At 40.0% G+C, this 15,326-nt stretch overlaps 1 protein-coding gene across 7 annotated transcripts in view; it reads left to right on the top strand.

Moving 5' to 3' along the window:
- The window catches only part of aak1b (AP2 associated kinase 1b), a 151,338-nt gene that overhangs the window by 103,845 nt on the left and 32,167 nt on the right, over positions 1-15,326 (top strand). For 3 of the 7 annotated variants that reach the window (XM_063056988.1, XM_063056986.1, XM_063056992.1), the window contains one exon: positions 107-211. The exons of 2 other annotated variants lie outside the window; for them this stretch is intronic. In XM_063056988.1, coding sequence (XP_062913058.1) covers positions 107-211 — 105 coding nt within the window. Of the gene's footprint in view, positions 1-106; positions 212-4,963; positions 5,066-6,432; positions 6,550-8,901; positions 9,013-15,326 lie in introns of all 7 variants that reach the window. 2 more of the 7 variants (XM_063056989.1, XM_063056991.1) reach the window with 2 other exon arrangements.

The following is a 15,326-nucleotide window of genomic DNA, read 5'->3' as shown; positions in this document are numbered from 1 at the left end:
GGCAGATTGGCAGATCATTTTGTGATGTATAATTGTTCTCTGCTTCTTTCCTCTCTTTGCTGCACTTGGTTGCCTTCTGCTCCTCTGTCTGCTCTTGTCTACTCAGTTGGCTCAGCTGAAAAGACTTCAGAACTGTTGGTTCCAGACACTGCCATCCCGCCAATTAATGTACCCGATCCTTTCACTCCTGTAACATCATCTGACCCACCAGGTAAATAAGTGCTGAGTGTGTCTTTGGATCCCATCCAGAAGCTGGTTAGTTGAGATCCTTTAGATTGGAACTAACAACTATTATTGACCATATTAAGCGAGTCTGTTAATAGCAATTATTTGGGGATCAAGATAATGAGGGCTTGTTGCAAATTGACCAGTCCGGCCACCATATCCTCTTTGTAGAGGTGTAAGCCCCAACTCCCAAACAGATTTAAAGCACAGTATTTGCCCCCTCACTTTCAGCTTATCACCCTCTTGCATGTGTAGCAACTGAATCAAATGTGGGCTTCTGAAGCTTCTTTGGGCACAGAATGTTCCAGACAACCGTCAGCAGATTTAGCCACACATGAACACCTCTTGAGAAATTTTTCTCATTTGAAAGATCTGAAGAGTACCCTCTGGCTATCGATACGGAGAACTGGGTTATAAACCTTTGGATGGTAACTTTCCATGCAAGGGAGTTACCAAGTGCTACAATGTATCAAACATCTAGAAATAAAATAGCTGAATCTTCCCATTAATATTACACCATTGCATTTCCAGGCTGGGGAAAAAACGTACTGCTGGAAACAAAGATTTAAGGTTTCAATCCTTAGGCCATTTCTGTGTCTTTCAGTGAAAGTTACAAATCTTTCTGCCTCTCTCTCCCTTTTTTATTCCTGCTTGCACTTTTGGAGGCAGTGATTATACCTGCTGTTATGACCACACTGCACAGTGCTAAAAACAGCTCCTGCAGGCCCACGCTTCCCACCAAACAGCAACCTGCTTTAGAAGTTACATTACACTGAGAACAACATGTAGCACAAGATTGAAGCATTCGGAACGTCAGAGAAGGCCAGGTTTGATTGCCTTGCCTTTAGTACAAGGTAATGTTCCTGAAAAATTTCAGTGAAGGCTCAGTATTTTACAAGGCTTAAAGTTGCCTGTTTTTAATATTGGAATTGATTTACCCTCCAAAGAGTTCACATTGGGAGTGGCAATCAGACAATGCTGTAAGTGTAGGGTATTTCTAGCAAAGTACAGAGAATTTGGTCAGAGTTTGGCCATCTGACAGTGTGAGAGGCAGAGTCTGGGACACATCATTGCTGAGAAAAAGCATCGTGAATTTGCAACAGCCCCATAAACTAACACTTAAACCATCTTTACCATCTGTGTTGCTGACTGACTTCTTTTGAGGGGAGGGTGGGGGAACATGAAGTTGCCTTGAGGTCTCAGTCGGTGGCAGAATTTGTGGTTTTCCGTACCTATCAAATGATACATTTTAATTTTTTTTAATACACTGTGCTCTTCATGTCCTGTATTCCCAGAATACTTTGCATTTTTTTGCCCTGGAATTATTTAAATTGTAACTAGGGTAATACAAAATCATTCACAGAAAACAACATTAGACTTTCCCCTTGAGCTTGAATTAATATTATCATCATTCGTTCATTATGGGCCATGTTGTACAACATGGCCGATCATGGTCTTTCCATGACCATGATTGCTCTTGGCAAATTTTTCTATGGAAGTGGTTTGCCATTACCTTCTTCTGGGCCGTGTCTTTACAAGATGGGTGATCCAAGCCATTATCAATAGTCTTCAGAAACTGTCTGCCTGATGTCAGTGGTTGCATAACCGGGACTTGTGATATGCGCCAGCTGCTCATATTACCATACACTACCTTCTCCCATGGCTTCATGTGGCCCTGGTCTGGGGGTGGGGGAGGGGTGACTAAGCTGGTGCTACACCTCACCCAAGGGAGACCTGCAGGCTAGCAGAGGGAAGGAGCACCACACACCTCCTTTGGTAGAGACTTATCTCTACCGCGTCCCTGTAATATTGTCATCAGCATTGGTAGTTGATGGCTAGTATGGTGGCCATTAGCCAATGTTGTGTGTATTTTCCCTCTTGTTATTCACATTAGGACCATATGACTGGGAGCCTAATTTCCCCATTTTAATTCTAATCGCCTTTTTGTCTAAATAATTGTAAAAGCAAAACTAACATTATTTTGCTTTGTGCTATAGCCCATAAACCTGCGCCTTAGAGGTAAATTGCATTCCATTTAATGTGACTATGACACCCTGTTCCAACTATTTGATATCTGGCCATGATGCAGAATGCCTTTCTTGTTGATAATTGATTTTGATCCCACCAAATGAAAGCATTTGCTGTCCACTGATTTCTTAGATTCTCCATGTAAATACAAGTAATAAGAACATAAATGCATGGTTTCATCACATACGTGTGCTATATCAGCACTTTTCAAACTCCACTCTTTGATCTAGAATTTTACCAAGAGATTAAATTGTTTTACAATAAATGGAATCCTGAGGAACTGTGCTATTAAATGACTTCACTCACCAATTTCATTTATTCAGTTAGTAGTTTTGAACTGGTAGAATATTGTTCCAGTCGATAGAAGCAATTTTGAGCACATTATTAAACTCTGCTAGTTATATTGATTTTTGTGAAGAATATGGGAGAGTATTTCAGAAAATAAGGAGACACAAGAGACTGCAGATGCTGGAATCTGGAGCAAAAACATTCTGTTGGAGGAGCTTAGATTGTCGAGCAGCATCTGTGCAGAGAGAAGTAACTGCTGACATTTTGAGACAAAACCTGGCATCAGAACTTGTTGACTTTTCAGCTCCAAAACCTGCATCAGGATACAAATCCTGATGCAGGGTTTCAGCCCAATACATTGACAATTCCTTCCTTCCTTCCCGCAGTCCACAGAAAAATTTCTGAAAAATTGTTTGAAAATGTAATTGTTAAAGTGTTTTTCAGAAATGTTTTAGATTCTTGCATTGGATTCAAATGAATAAGTAATGGATGGGTGCTTTGGGCACTTATGGTGTGGATTCCGGTATTTCCATGATATGTAATAAAGGTACTGAATGTCTTTCAGTAGCTAGAGGAATGTAACAGTTGATGATTTGGAAGGAAGATCCTCAAGGATTCCTATTCCTTGTTGCAAGAACAATAGGAAGCAAATGTAATATCAAACTTGGGAGGCAATAATCTACCATCACCTCAGAATCAGGTTTAATATCACTGGCACAGTGTATGTTATGGAATTTGTTGTTTTATGACACTAGTACAGTGCAATACATAAAAAAACCATGATTACAATTAATACACATACTGTATAATTAAATTAAATAAGTGGTGCAAAAAGTGAGCAAAAATAGTGAGGTAGTGTTCATGAATTGGTTCATTGTCTATTCTGAAATCTTATGGTGGAGGAGAAAAGGCTGGTAATAATAAGAAGAGAGCATATCTTGGGTGATGGGAGTCCTTAATAATAGATTGTGCCTTCTTGAGGCATCACTTTTTAAAGATGTTCTCAATGCTGGGGAGGCAGGTGGCCATGATGGAGTGAGTCTGCAGCTCTCTGCAGCTTTTTCCAATTCTGTGCATACTATATGGTGATGCAGCCAATTAGAATGCTCTCCTATCTGTAGAAATTTGTTAGAGTCTTTGATGACATGCTGAATCTTCTCAAACTCATAGCCACTTTGTAATGGTATCAAATGTTGGGTCCAGGATAGATCTTCAGAGATGTTGACACCCAGGAACTTGAAACTGTTCACCCTTTCTTTCCACTGTTGACCTCTTGGTGAGGACTAGTATGTGTTCCCTCAACTTCCCCTTTCTGAAGTCCAGAATAAATTCCTTGCTGTTGCTGATGATGAGTGCAAAGTTACTGTTGTAACACCACTGAACCAACTGATCTATCTCGCTCCTGTATGCCTCCTCCTCAGTATCTGAGAATCTGCCAATACAGCTGTGTCATCAGCATATTTATAGATGGTGTTTGAGCCACGCCTAGCCACACAGTCATGGGTGTAGAGAGAGTCGAGCAGCAGGCTAAGCACACAGCCTTGAGGTGCACCGTTGTTGATTGTCAAATGATCAATATTGTTGAATACTGTTAAAGTCTTGAACTGTTGAACTATTGTTGAATAATCCAATGATTTGGTATCAGAACAGGGCAGGTTATACTGAGTGGCTGGCAGATCTATGCATTGAAAGAATAGTATCAGAACAAAGTACTTTCTGATAAAAGTCACTGGGAGGTTACCCAGTATAAAGGTTGCGCCCACTGAATATGAATGCATGACTATCTAACTCTTCTGAATTAAAACTTAAAAGATTATGAGCAACACTCTTACATGGAGATGGATTTAATGAAAATAAAATAGACATAATATGGCTTTGTTTTTCACCTTTCCCTCCCTTGATTCCGTTCCCTTCCTTAGCAAAGATCAAAGTTCTTTAACTTACACCACAGTCCTAGGATTTTAAATGATTCCTTGCATATTAATGAGACCTCTATGTCAAAGCCACCAGTTTAATAAGTGAAATTCACTTGTAGGATTTCGGGATCTTAACATGGGACTGTTTTTATTGACTTGGCTTTCAGTGCAGACTGAAAACCAGTAATTTCATTGTCATGACGCAAGCCAAATTATTGAACAAAATGTTGCACATTATCTCTTGATAGACACTCACCCTTTCTAGAATATCCACTGTGAGCCTGTAGAGGTACTTCTGGAGTTGTGCCAGAAACAATCTGAATCATGATTGCAATATACACTTGCAGATTGGTAAACATATTTACAGCTTAGCTTGTGAGTTGGTGTGAATTCCTCAAGTAGCCTGTGTTATACAATTTATTTCTAAAATATTATTCTTTGCAGTATGCTTGCATTTGGTATTGTATCTCTGATTTCATTGTTCTTCTCTCCACCTCTTGACACAGAAAAGCTCATAGAAGGTCTGAAGTCCCCTGAGACTTCATTTCTGCTTCCTGACCTTCTATCTCTTGGTGACCCCTTTGGGAATACCGAGGATAATATCAATGGTAAAAGAATCTCTGGGTACATTTGTTTCAGTGTGCATGACCATTTTATAGGAATCTGGAGTATTTTCACCTGTCAAGTTTTAAACCCCTTTAACCTGAGCCTTGAAAGTTACTTTTGCAAAATTGTGTGCACATGAATGATTTTTAGTGATATACTTGGTGCCTATGTATTCTATGCCCCCCCCCCCACCACTTAGAGAAAAGGAGCTAATGAGGGGCCCCTTTATTTGGCATTTCTGTGAAAAATCAGAGCATGCTCACCAGTCTGCTCAAAGTTAAAGGTACAAGAGTGGTCTGGTGTCAGCAAAGTAATAAAGACCCCGTCACGAAGGTAGGGTGTGTTAGTATGGCAGTGACAAAGGTCAATGCAGCCAGTCTTTACTAGTTTAACCCCAGTCACTTATGGAAAACTGGTGGCATCTGTATCTAGGGGTTGAGGTTGAAAATTCTCTTGTTCCTATTCCTTACATTCTCACTGAATGTGCTTGTGTGTTTTTGTCGCTGCCACATTCTGTGTCTTCTCTCCATGTCCTGTTCGTCATGTGGCATTTTCCTGTTGTAGATGGTGATTGTGTTATGACAGTCTGTGCCTTTCTGTAATACACCCTTAAGTGTCTCAAGGATCACCCAGCTGCAGCAGTGTTTGTGTACATGTACTTTGGGGTATGTGTGTATTACATAGGCACTTTGATGTATTTTCTAGTTGACAGAGCCATGACTGCAGCTTCTCATTTGCCTTTGTCCTGTTTGTGACAAGAAGGAACCATGCTTTATTGAAGAGTTGATTTGTTCTATTAGTGTTACTAATTATCTAGCAGGGAAACTCAAGTTACTATGGCAGAGCTCTGAAGAGAATATGACAGAACAATGTATTCATGTGTCAATCCTATGTCACCTGCTTTATTTGAAATTAATCTTAGTTTGGCATCATTTTGCTTGACATAAAATAGGCTGTGTTCATTCGGCATTCGTTTGAAATCTGGTACATTACCGAATCCTAAATCTCTACTTCCCCCAGCTTAAATGTGAATTGTTGATTTAAACCAAGTATCCTTTTTATAGAACAAAACATAATTCTGAGTACTGCTCTGAAGAGATTAAGAGAATTTAGTTTAAAGTGTTATTGAAGTACTTAAGCTAAAATTTCTCTGAGAATTATGTGAAAGAGTTTAGTTGCAGTATTTAAGTTTCTGTCCATACTCCAAAGATATATTGTTACAGAGTATAGTAATGAAGAGTGCAATTATCTGAAGCTTTGTCCATTTTCCTTCATGCTCTGTGGCAGCCTGGCCGTTGTCTTGATACACCTTCACATTATTTGGTTGTCTGCTTGCATTTAATTCTTTATTTATGCCCTGATTCAAAAGGAAAGTCTGAGGTAGTGGTGGGAAATCTCATGGCTGCATTTGAGTCTTCAAAGCCTCAGCAACTGGCACCACTGCAGGTGGAAGCTTTGGGTGCTGTGGCCATTACAAGTGCTTCAGGTTGGTACACACACTGCATTTAATCTCAGCAACTACCTTTAAAACTCTATCAAGTAATTTGTGCTTGTTTCTTTTGTGTTCGAGTCAGCAAAATATTCTATGTCTTAAAACCCGAGTTGGAATACTTACGCACAGGTCCTTTTCATTTTCCCTTTCTCCTCAAATGCGCATTAGCCATTGTTTTGCCTCCTCGTTTTTCTTCCTCTTTGCTCTTGCTTCATGGACCTTTTTCCAAGAAGCTAGAAGATGGCTTTTATAAAACATTTATGTGTTAACATTTGTTTTTGAATCAAATGTGGGGTTATCAATAAATGACTATCATAATTAAAGGAGATGGAAGTCTGAAATAAAAACAGAAAACGCTGTGAAGTTTTGACAGAAGACTTCAGCCTGAAATTTTGTTTTCTCAGCTGCATGACCTGCTGAATATCTCAGCATTTTCAGCTTCTATTTGTGGGTTTACTAGTTTGGCATCCTGTATTAGGATCGAGTTTGATTAAAGGAAGTATTCAGGCTAACCATAGATTAAGTCGTGGAGCAGAGCATCTGATGTTTGTCTAAAGAGGAGTTTATTGAGATTTTTAAAAGCAGCTGTTTATAGTGACAGTGCTGTAGCCAGGAAGGTGAGATAATTCTGCTGCTAGTCAAATACTTTGACCACACTGCTATAAGTAAGATTGATTCATATGTAACTGTCCTTCACCCATCTTGATGTATTACCCTGGTTTTAGTGAGAAGTTGAAGTTCTGTTCCCTGCACTTTAAATAGACTTTGCTGAATAAGCTCACTTTTCATATATAATAGACTGCTTTATGTCATTGATCCCTTCAATTCTTTAGCTGATGCTGAGTTATTAATAAATACTGTTTAAGAAGCTGGGAAGCAGTCAGGGTTTAGTGAGATGCTAGGACGCACTGGGACACATCATCAATGATGTACCCTGGGTCATCGGGTGTTTCAGGTCACTCTCACCCATGCGACCCAGCCAGGGTTGATCAGGACCTGGCTTGTATCCTGACAGCATTGGTCACATCTCTTGATCCATAGCCATCTGGAACTTCACTCAGCAGCCTCTGTGACAGTCCCGATGGTTCTTTTCTTTGTAGACTCTGTAATGCCAAGGAGATAGTAGATAATTTAACATGACAGACATGATGGGAAAGACTGTTCTTTAGTTCTTTAGTGGAACTAAATGGGATTGTGTTTTGAAAAGAGATGATGTGTAATGTCCTAATTCTGTAGTTTACTGCATTGATTTGCAATTTGAACATATGTAATGGTGTTAAAGTTTTGGTGGTGAAGAAAAATGATGAAATATTTTAATTAGTACACATTAGGCCATAAAATTATTCAAGTAATAAAATTGTAGCTAATTCTTCAATAATATATTTAGTTTTTAAGTCCGTGTATATGGAGTGACACAGAAAAAAACTTGCTTTATAACAGGTTTAGTGTGCAACTCTTCATGTACTGTAGTTCACACATTGTGCTGATGAGCAGCATCAGGTAAACTGGACCTGCAGCATCAAACCCAAACACAGGTGTACATTTAACAATAAGCTTATACTGCAGCTTTGTGTTCAACTGACAAGCTGCAAATGGTGACAGTGGGGTGGAACAGTTGCGATGACTAAGTACTTACAGTGGCAGGAAATCAGCGTATCAAAAGTGAGGCTCTGGTCGCCCTTGCTTTTTTTTTAATTCTCCACCAACCCCGCCCCTCCCCACCTCTTAACTAAAGCATATATTCCAAAGCAAACTTGTAACTGTATGGTACTAAAGTAAAGCAGCATGAAATTGTGTCCTTTACAATGAAACTAGTTAAAAATAATTCTTCAGGGGTATTGAACTGATATAGTACATGTCATGTGAGGGTGATAACTGTCACTGTGTTGAATCAGTTCAGGAAACAGAGCTTCAGTAAGGGAATACATGAAGAGGATAGTGCACTACCATTATGTAAAGGCCTTGTCAAATATTGCACCTGTTGTAGTTAATTGCAGTCAAGTCCTCCAGGCTGCCAAACAATCATATTGTTAAAAGTTTGAAGTGCATTTTCAATTATGTTCGATATTGGATGAAGAGAATTGAAGAGGCAAAACAATTAAATTTTACACAGTTTAGATATTTTTGTTGTCTTGAAATAATTATTTTGCTCAGTTCAGAATAAAGCTGCAGAAGAGGTATATTTAATGGGTTAATTAAGTAGGATTTTTTCACTGGGGAGACTTGTATTGGGAAATGAATTGTAGAAAGCATCATTTCAGATTTTAGGATATTTTACTAATCAATTGCTGTATATCCTCTTTCTGCTTCCCTGCTTTGCACCTGCCACTACTGAACCTTGCTCAGATTCTCTCACTGGAGAGGACTCCATCCTTGACTACTCTCTCCTCTCTAACCCAGTGACTGAAATTATTGATGAATTTTCTCCTGTAGTTTCATCTGGGCAGGTTAAGCAAGGTAAGAATGTCCAGTCCTGATTTGTTTCCTTCCATTGCTAATTCTCATATTGATTCTTACTCTTACTCTCGCCCCTCTCCACCTCACGGTTTATTTGGCCTCTTAATGTATTTGAAATAACAAATGTTTCCAACTACTGACTGTCATGAGTACTTTTTTACAAGGTCATTTTGAAATTTAAAACATAATTGTAGCTAACATTCAATTACTGGTTTGTGAGAGAAGAGAGAGGTGTTTCTATGGTTACCAGGATATTGATTTAAAATGAGAGTTGTGTTGTTGCCACAGTTTTTGAAATTTTAGTAATTTTTATTCGTCTCTCACAGCTGACAGCTGCAGTGAATGTGGTACTGGGTAGGCTTTTATTCATTACTGTTTCAATCAATTGAATTGGTTAGTCTGTAGTGCCTTACATTATAATTCAGATTGAAAGCACCCGATTTCACAAGATAGATTTGTTTGTTGTTGTGCATTTACTATGGACCTGTGTGCTGACAGATTTCCTGATTCTCTACGATGAATTCCCTCATTGAATTGTGCGGTCTGTAACAGCTAATGTCAAATACTGTTCAATTGCTTCCTTTCCCACTCCAAGCACAATGATTAATTTGATTTCAGGCCATCTAATTTTAAGGTTTTTTTTTAAAGTGGTTGAATAAACATTAGCCCAAGATTTCCACTAAAAAGCTGTAATTTCACTTCGAACTGAAACTTTGCACAAATTTGGAACACATGTCCAACACTGCAGAAGTTCCAAAGGTTGATCATCACTGTCAAATCCACTGTGCTCCCACAATAGACGACTGACAGGCTGATCCACAGTATTAGCACTTCAGCAATTACCCCAGAGAATTCACTTATTAATCCTGTGTCAGATGAGGCCTGGTGCATGTTCAGTGGAGAGAAGAGCAGCAAGGAAGAAAAGTAGCCTTAAACTAAATTACGTTTTTTGAAAGTGGAATGTCCAACACTTGTAAGTTTTCAGGTTTTTGGACATCATTCACAGCTTGTTCAGCAATTAAATATGCGGCAGTCGGTGTCACTGAATTTCAGTGCAATCTATGTTTAAACAGCAAATTATAAGCTCAAGAAATTCTGCAGATGTTGGAAATCCAATGCAACACACACAAAGCGCTGGAGGAACTCAGCAGGTTAGGAAGCATCTATGAAATTGTAAAACAGTCGAGGTTTCAGGCTGAGGCTCTTCTTCAGGACTGGAAAGGAAGGGGGAAGATGCCAGAATAAAAAGGTGGTGGTGGGGAGTAGGGGTAGAAGGATAGCTAAAAAGTGATAGGTGAAGCTGGGTGGGTAGGAAAGGTAAAGGCCAGAGAGGAAGGTATCTGATGGGAAAGGAGAGTAGGCCATAGAAGAAAGGGAAGGAAGTGTTCACCAGGGGGAGGTGATGTATTGGAGAGAAGAGGTAAGAGACCAGAGTGAGGAATAAAAGAGGAGGGGAGGGGGAAGGAATACCAGAAATGGAAATCGATATTCATACTGTTAGGTTGGAAGCTACCCTGATGAAATAAAAGGCATTGCTGCTCCACCCTGAGGGTGGCCTTATCATGACACAACATGAGGCCATGGGCCAACATGTCAGAATGGGATTGGGAATCAAAATTAAAATGTTTGGCCACTGAGAAGTTCTGCTTTTGGTGTACAGAGTGGAAGTACTCGATGAAGCAGCCCCCCAGTTTGCAACGGGTCTCGCCAATGTAGAGAAGGCCGCATCAGGAGCATATTGCCTCACCTGAAAGAACTGTTTGGGGCTCTGAATGGAGGTGAGGAAATAGGGGGATGGGCAGGTGTAGCACTTTGGCCACTTGCAGGTATAAGTGCCGAGAGGGAGATTAGTTGGGGGGGATGAATGGAGGGAGCGATCTCTTCGGAAAGTGGAGGGGGGCAGATAAGGATATGTTTGGTGGTAGGATCCCTTTGGAGATGGCAGATGTTGCATAGAATGATGTGTTGAAAGCAGAGACTCAATGGATAGTAGAAATGAACAAGAGGAACTTTTCTCTGTTAAGGTGGTGGGAATATGGATGTTCAGGGAATGGAGGAGATGCGGGTGAAGGGAGGGAAACCCCATTCTTTGAAGAAGTACATCTCTGATGTCCTGGAAGGAAAGCTGTATCTTGGGAAAGCATGTAGCGGAGACAAAGGAACTGAGAAAAGGGAAGCAGGAGACAGTGGGAAGAGGTATCATCAAGAATCCATTGGTTTATGAAAAATGTTGGTCAACAGTTTGTCTCCAGAGATGGAGACAGGGTGATTGAGAAAGGAAAGAGATGTCAGAAATGGACCGAGTGAATTTAAGGGCAGTGTGGAAGTTGGAGGAAAAGTTGATGAAATTGACAAACTCAGAACAGGTGCATGAAGCAGCACCAATGAAGTCGTCAATGTAGCGGAGAAAGGGGTGGAGAGCATTACCGTGGAAGACTTGGAGCACGGACTGTTTTACATAGGTAATGAAAAGACAGGCAGAGCTGGGGCTCATGCAGGAACCCCTTGAGTTTAGAGAAAGTGGGAGGAGCCAAAGGAAAAATTGTTCGAGGATGAGGACCAGTTCTGCCAGACAGAGGAAGGTGGTGGCGGAAGGAAACTGGTCAGTTCTTTTATTGAGAAAGAAGCAAAGAGCTGTAAAACCTCCTTGATGGGGAATAGCAGTATATAGGGTCTGAACATCCATGGTGAAAAGGAGGTAGTTAGGGCCAGGGAATTGAAAGTTAGTGAGGAGATTGAGAGGATAAGAGTTTGAACAGCCCTGTATTGTGCAGTGTCTCACTGATCTGATTGGACCTTGCTTTCATGAAGTTCTCTCCTGGGTACCCACTTAAAATGGGAGTGAGCTTAGTACTTTTCATCAAAGATGGCAAATCAGTTTGAGGATATTCAGCCTCTCTCATATGGGCACAGTTAATTGATTTAGTCCTTAAAAGTTATTTTTCTAGTGAGGATGCAGAAGACCGTTAGTATGGGTTTGTAGAGAGACGAGGAATCAAGAAGCCATAACATAAAAAATATTTTCCCTTGTCAAGGTACCCTTGTATATACCTGCAATTCCATAGGTCTAAATTTGCCAATTTAGAAATGGGAGGGAGTAGGAGGGATATAGGAAATTAGGGCTTTTATGCCTGAGGTTATTTGACCTGAATGCATTGGTTTATAGAGGGGTTGGATCAGATTCAAAAATGGCACAGCTGTCATTATCTCAAGTCCATCTTCATTTGAGCTCTTTTTCACACTGTTTGTCGGAACATTGTCCAGGTTGCAGCCTTCCACCTTATCAAGCAACAGAGCCTCTCCTATTACAAGTCACTAGCGGCAGTGAAATGTACTGCAGTGAGGACTTGTCCCTCTGCCTAATGGCTGATAAACATTTCTAAATTGGATATCTGAGAATATCTGACACTCAAAATCATTCACATTCACATGCCGATCTCAGCATTGAAGTTTGCCCAATAACTTTCAAAATGGATTTGGATGTATATTTGAACAGAAAAACTGGCAAGGATGTCAATGCATGGGAAAGTACGAATAGGAGTAGGATGAATTTCGGAGCAATTTTCTGAGAAAGAATAGACACAGTGAACAAAGTGGCTTTTTTCTGTGCTGTGTCACAGACTTCTTATTGTTAGATCTCTGCTTCAGTTACTCCAGAATGCACCATTTAAAAATGTGAATGAGCTATGATGGTGTGCTCTCTGTGTGCAGGACTGCCAGCATATTGTGAATGTGTTGTAGTTGTAACATCTGCATGTACCAGTTCTTTCACTATCCTATTTAATGCCACACATTATATGTTTAGTTTCTCATTTCAGAAATGAAACCTTGTTTTTTATTTCAGTTAGGCTTTTGTTCTTTGAGCTGGTGAAATATTATTGTAGCCTACAGATCCAGAATTTCAGTACACCTTTCTAAATCTGAGGCACAATTAACACATTAACACATATTGGACTGTACTGCAGAACTTATTTATGAACTGCATGATTGTCAAGAATGACCTTTCACATTTTCTGCACCTCGGCCTAACCTGGGGTTATCACGTGATGTACAGTTGCAAGAAGAAGTTTGTAAACCCTTTTCAATTACCTGGTTTTCCTCATTAATTACTCATAAAATGTGGTCTGATCTTCATCTAAGTCACAACAATGGACAAACATAATCTGCCTAAACTAATAACACACAAACAATTGTATTTCTTGTCAATACTGAGTATACAATTTAAACAATCACAGTCTAGGTTCAAAAAAGTATGTGAACCTCTGGGGTAATATCTTCAACAAAGGCTAGTCAGGTGTTCCGATCAATGAGATGAGATTGGGGGCTTGGGTTGTAGAGGTGCCCTGCCCTATAAAAAAAAGACACACAAAGTCAGATTACTGACAGAGCCTGCTCTTCTCAAGAAAGATCTGTTTATATGCACCGTGCCTCAATCAAAACAAACTTCATAAGATCTTAGAAAAGGAATTGTGGAAATGCCTGAAGCTAGAAAAGACTACAAAAGCATTTCTAAAGACCTGAGTGTTCATCAGCCCACAGTGAGAGAAATTGCCTACAAATGGAGGAAATTCAGTACTGTTACTATTCCCTCTCAGAGTGGGCACCCTTCAAAGGTCACACCAAGAGCACAATGTGCAATGCTGAAAGAGGTGAAAAAGAACCCATGGGTAACAGCAGAAGACCTGCAGAAACCTCTGGAACTTGCTAAAGTCTCTGTTCATGTGTCCACTATAAGAAAAACACTGAATAAGAATGGTGTTCATGGAAGGACACCACGGAGGAAAACTCTGCTCTGCAAAAAAAATTTGCAGCATGTCTCAAGTTTGCAAAAGACCACCTGGATATTCCACAATGCTTCTGGGACAATATTCTGTGGACAGATGAGACAAAAGTTGAATTTTTGGCGGAAATGCACACTGCAATGTTTGGAGGGGAAAGGGCACTGCACACGAACACCAAAACCTCATCCCAACTGTGAAGTATGGTGGAAGGAGCATCATGGTTTGGGGCTGCTTTGCCTCAGGGCCTGGACAGCTTGCAATCGTTGAGGGAACAGATGAATTCAAACTTGTATAAAGACATTTTACAGGAGAATGTTGGGATAGCAGTCTGTCACCTGTAGCTTAATAGAAGTTGGATGTTGCAACAAGACTATGAACTGAAATATAAGAGTAAATCAACAACAGAATGGATTAAAAAGAAGAAAATTTGTGCTTTGGAATGGCCAAGTCAGAGTCCAGGTCTTAATCCATTGAGAATGCTGTGGGCATGACCTGAAGAGGGCTGTTCATGCAACGTATCCCAGAAATATTGATGAACTGGAACAGTTTTTGTAGAGGAATGGTTTAAATTTCCTCCTCGCCATTGTTCAAGTCTGATCAGCAGCTACAGGAAACATTTGGTGGAGGTTATTGCTGCTAAAGGAGGTCCTACCAGTTATTAAATACAAATGTTCACATACTTTTTTCCAGCCTGGACTGTGAATGACTAAACAATGTGTTCAATAAAGACAAGAAAAGTACAATTATTGTGTGTTATTAGTTTAGGTAGATTGTGGTTGTCTATGATTATGACTTTGATGATGATCAGACCACATTTTATGAGTAATTAATGCAGAAAACCAGGTAATTGCAAAAGGTTCACATACTTTTTCTTGCAACTATAGGTTGTATTCGGTACATATGCAAAGTATAGCTGATGATGTGAAGGAAACCCGCTTACTAATTGCAACAGAGGTGGTGGGCAGGTACTTTACTATTTTCCAGTGCATCTTCAATTAGTTAGACTCTGCTGTGTCTGTCATGTATGGAGTTGGATTTGTTTTGAGATCCACTGTTGGAATCCTCTATGTTGGTGTCTTTGCCAATCCATTATTCACATTATATATACAGTATATGGAAATATGTTCAAAATACTTGGTGCCTGAATGGTTATTTACGTTGCCTTGTATGTCATGGTTTCAAAGCTTGAGGTTTCATGAAAATCAGGAGAATGAAATCAGAAAGTCAGGTATTGAAAAAGTCATGGCTCGTTAATCAGAACTGTCTGAAAGTATAAGTGGTCTCCTCAATGAGAAAATCGTGCCTCCTTGCCGATACTGAGGAATACAATTCCCCTCTCACAAATAAAGAATTTGCTTGAAGCAGTGTTGGAATGGCTCCCTCAACCCACTGCGCTGCCAAATTTAAGCAGCTCGAATCGTAATCATGGAGTCATGGATCAATAGAGCACAGATACAGGCCCTTTGGTCCAATCAGTACATGGTAACTCCATTGTCCACCCAGCTTGTCCTAATTTCCAGAATTCAACCTGTA

Source organism: Mobula hypostoma, chromosome 8 (assembly GCF_963921235.1).
Source record: "Mobula hypostoma chromosome 8, sMobHyp1.1, whole genome shotgun sequence".
Classification (NCBI taxonomy): Eukaryota; Metazoa; Chordata; class Chondrichthyes; order Myliobatiformes; family Myliobatidae; genus Mobula; species Mobula hypostoma.
Note: the sequence above shows the minus strand (reverse complement) of the source record. Positions and strands in the feature narration are given on the sequence as shown.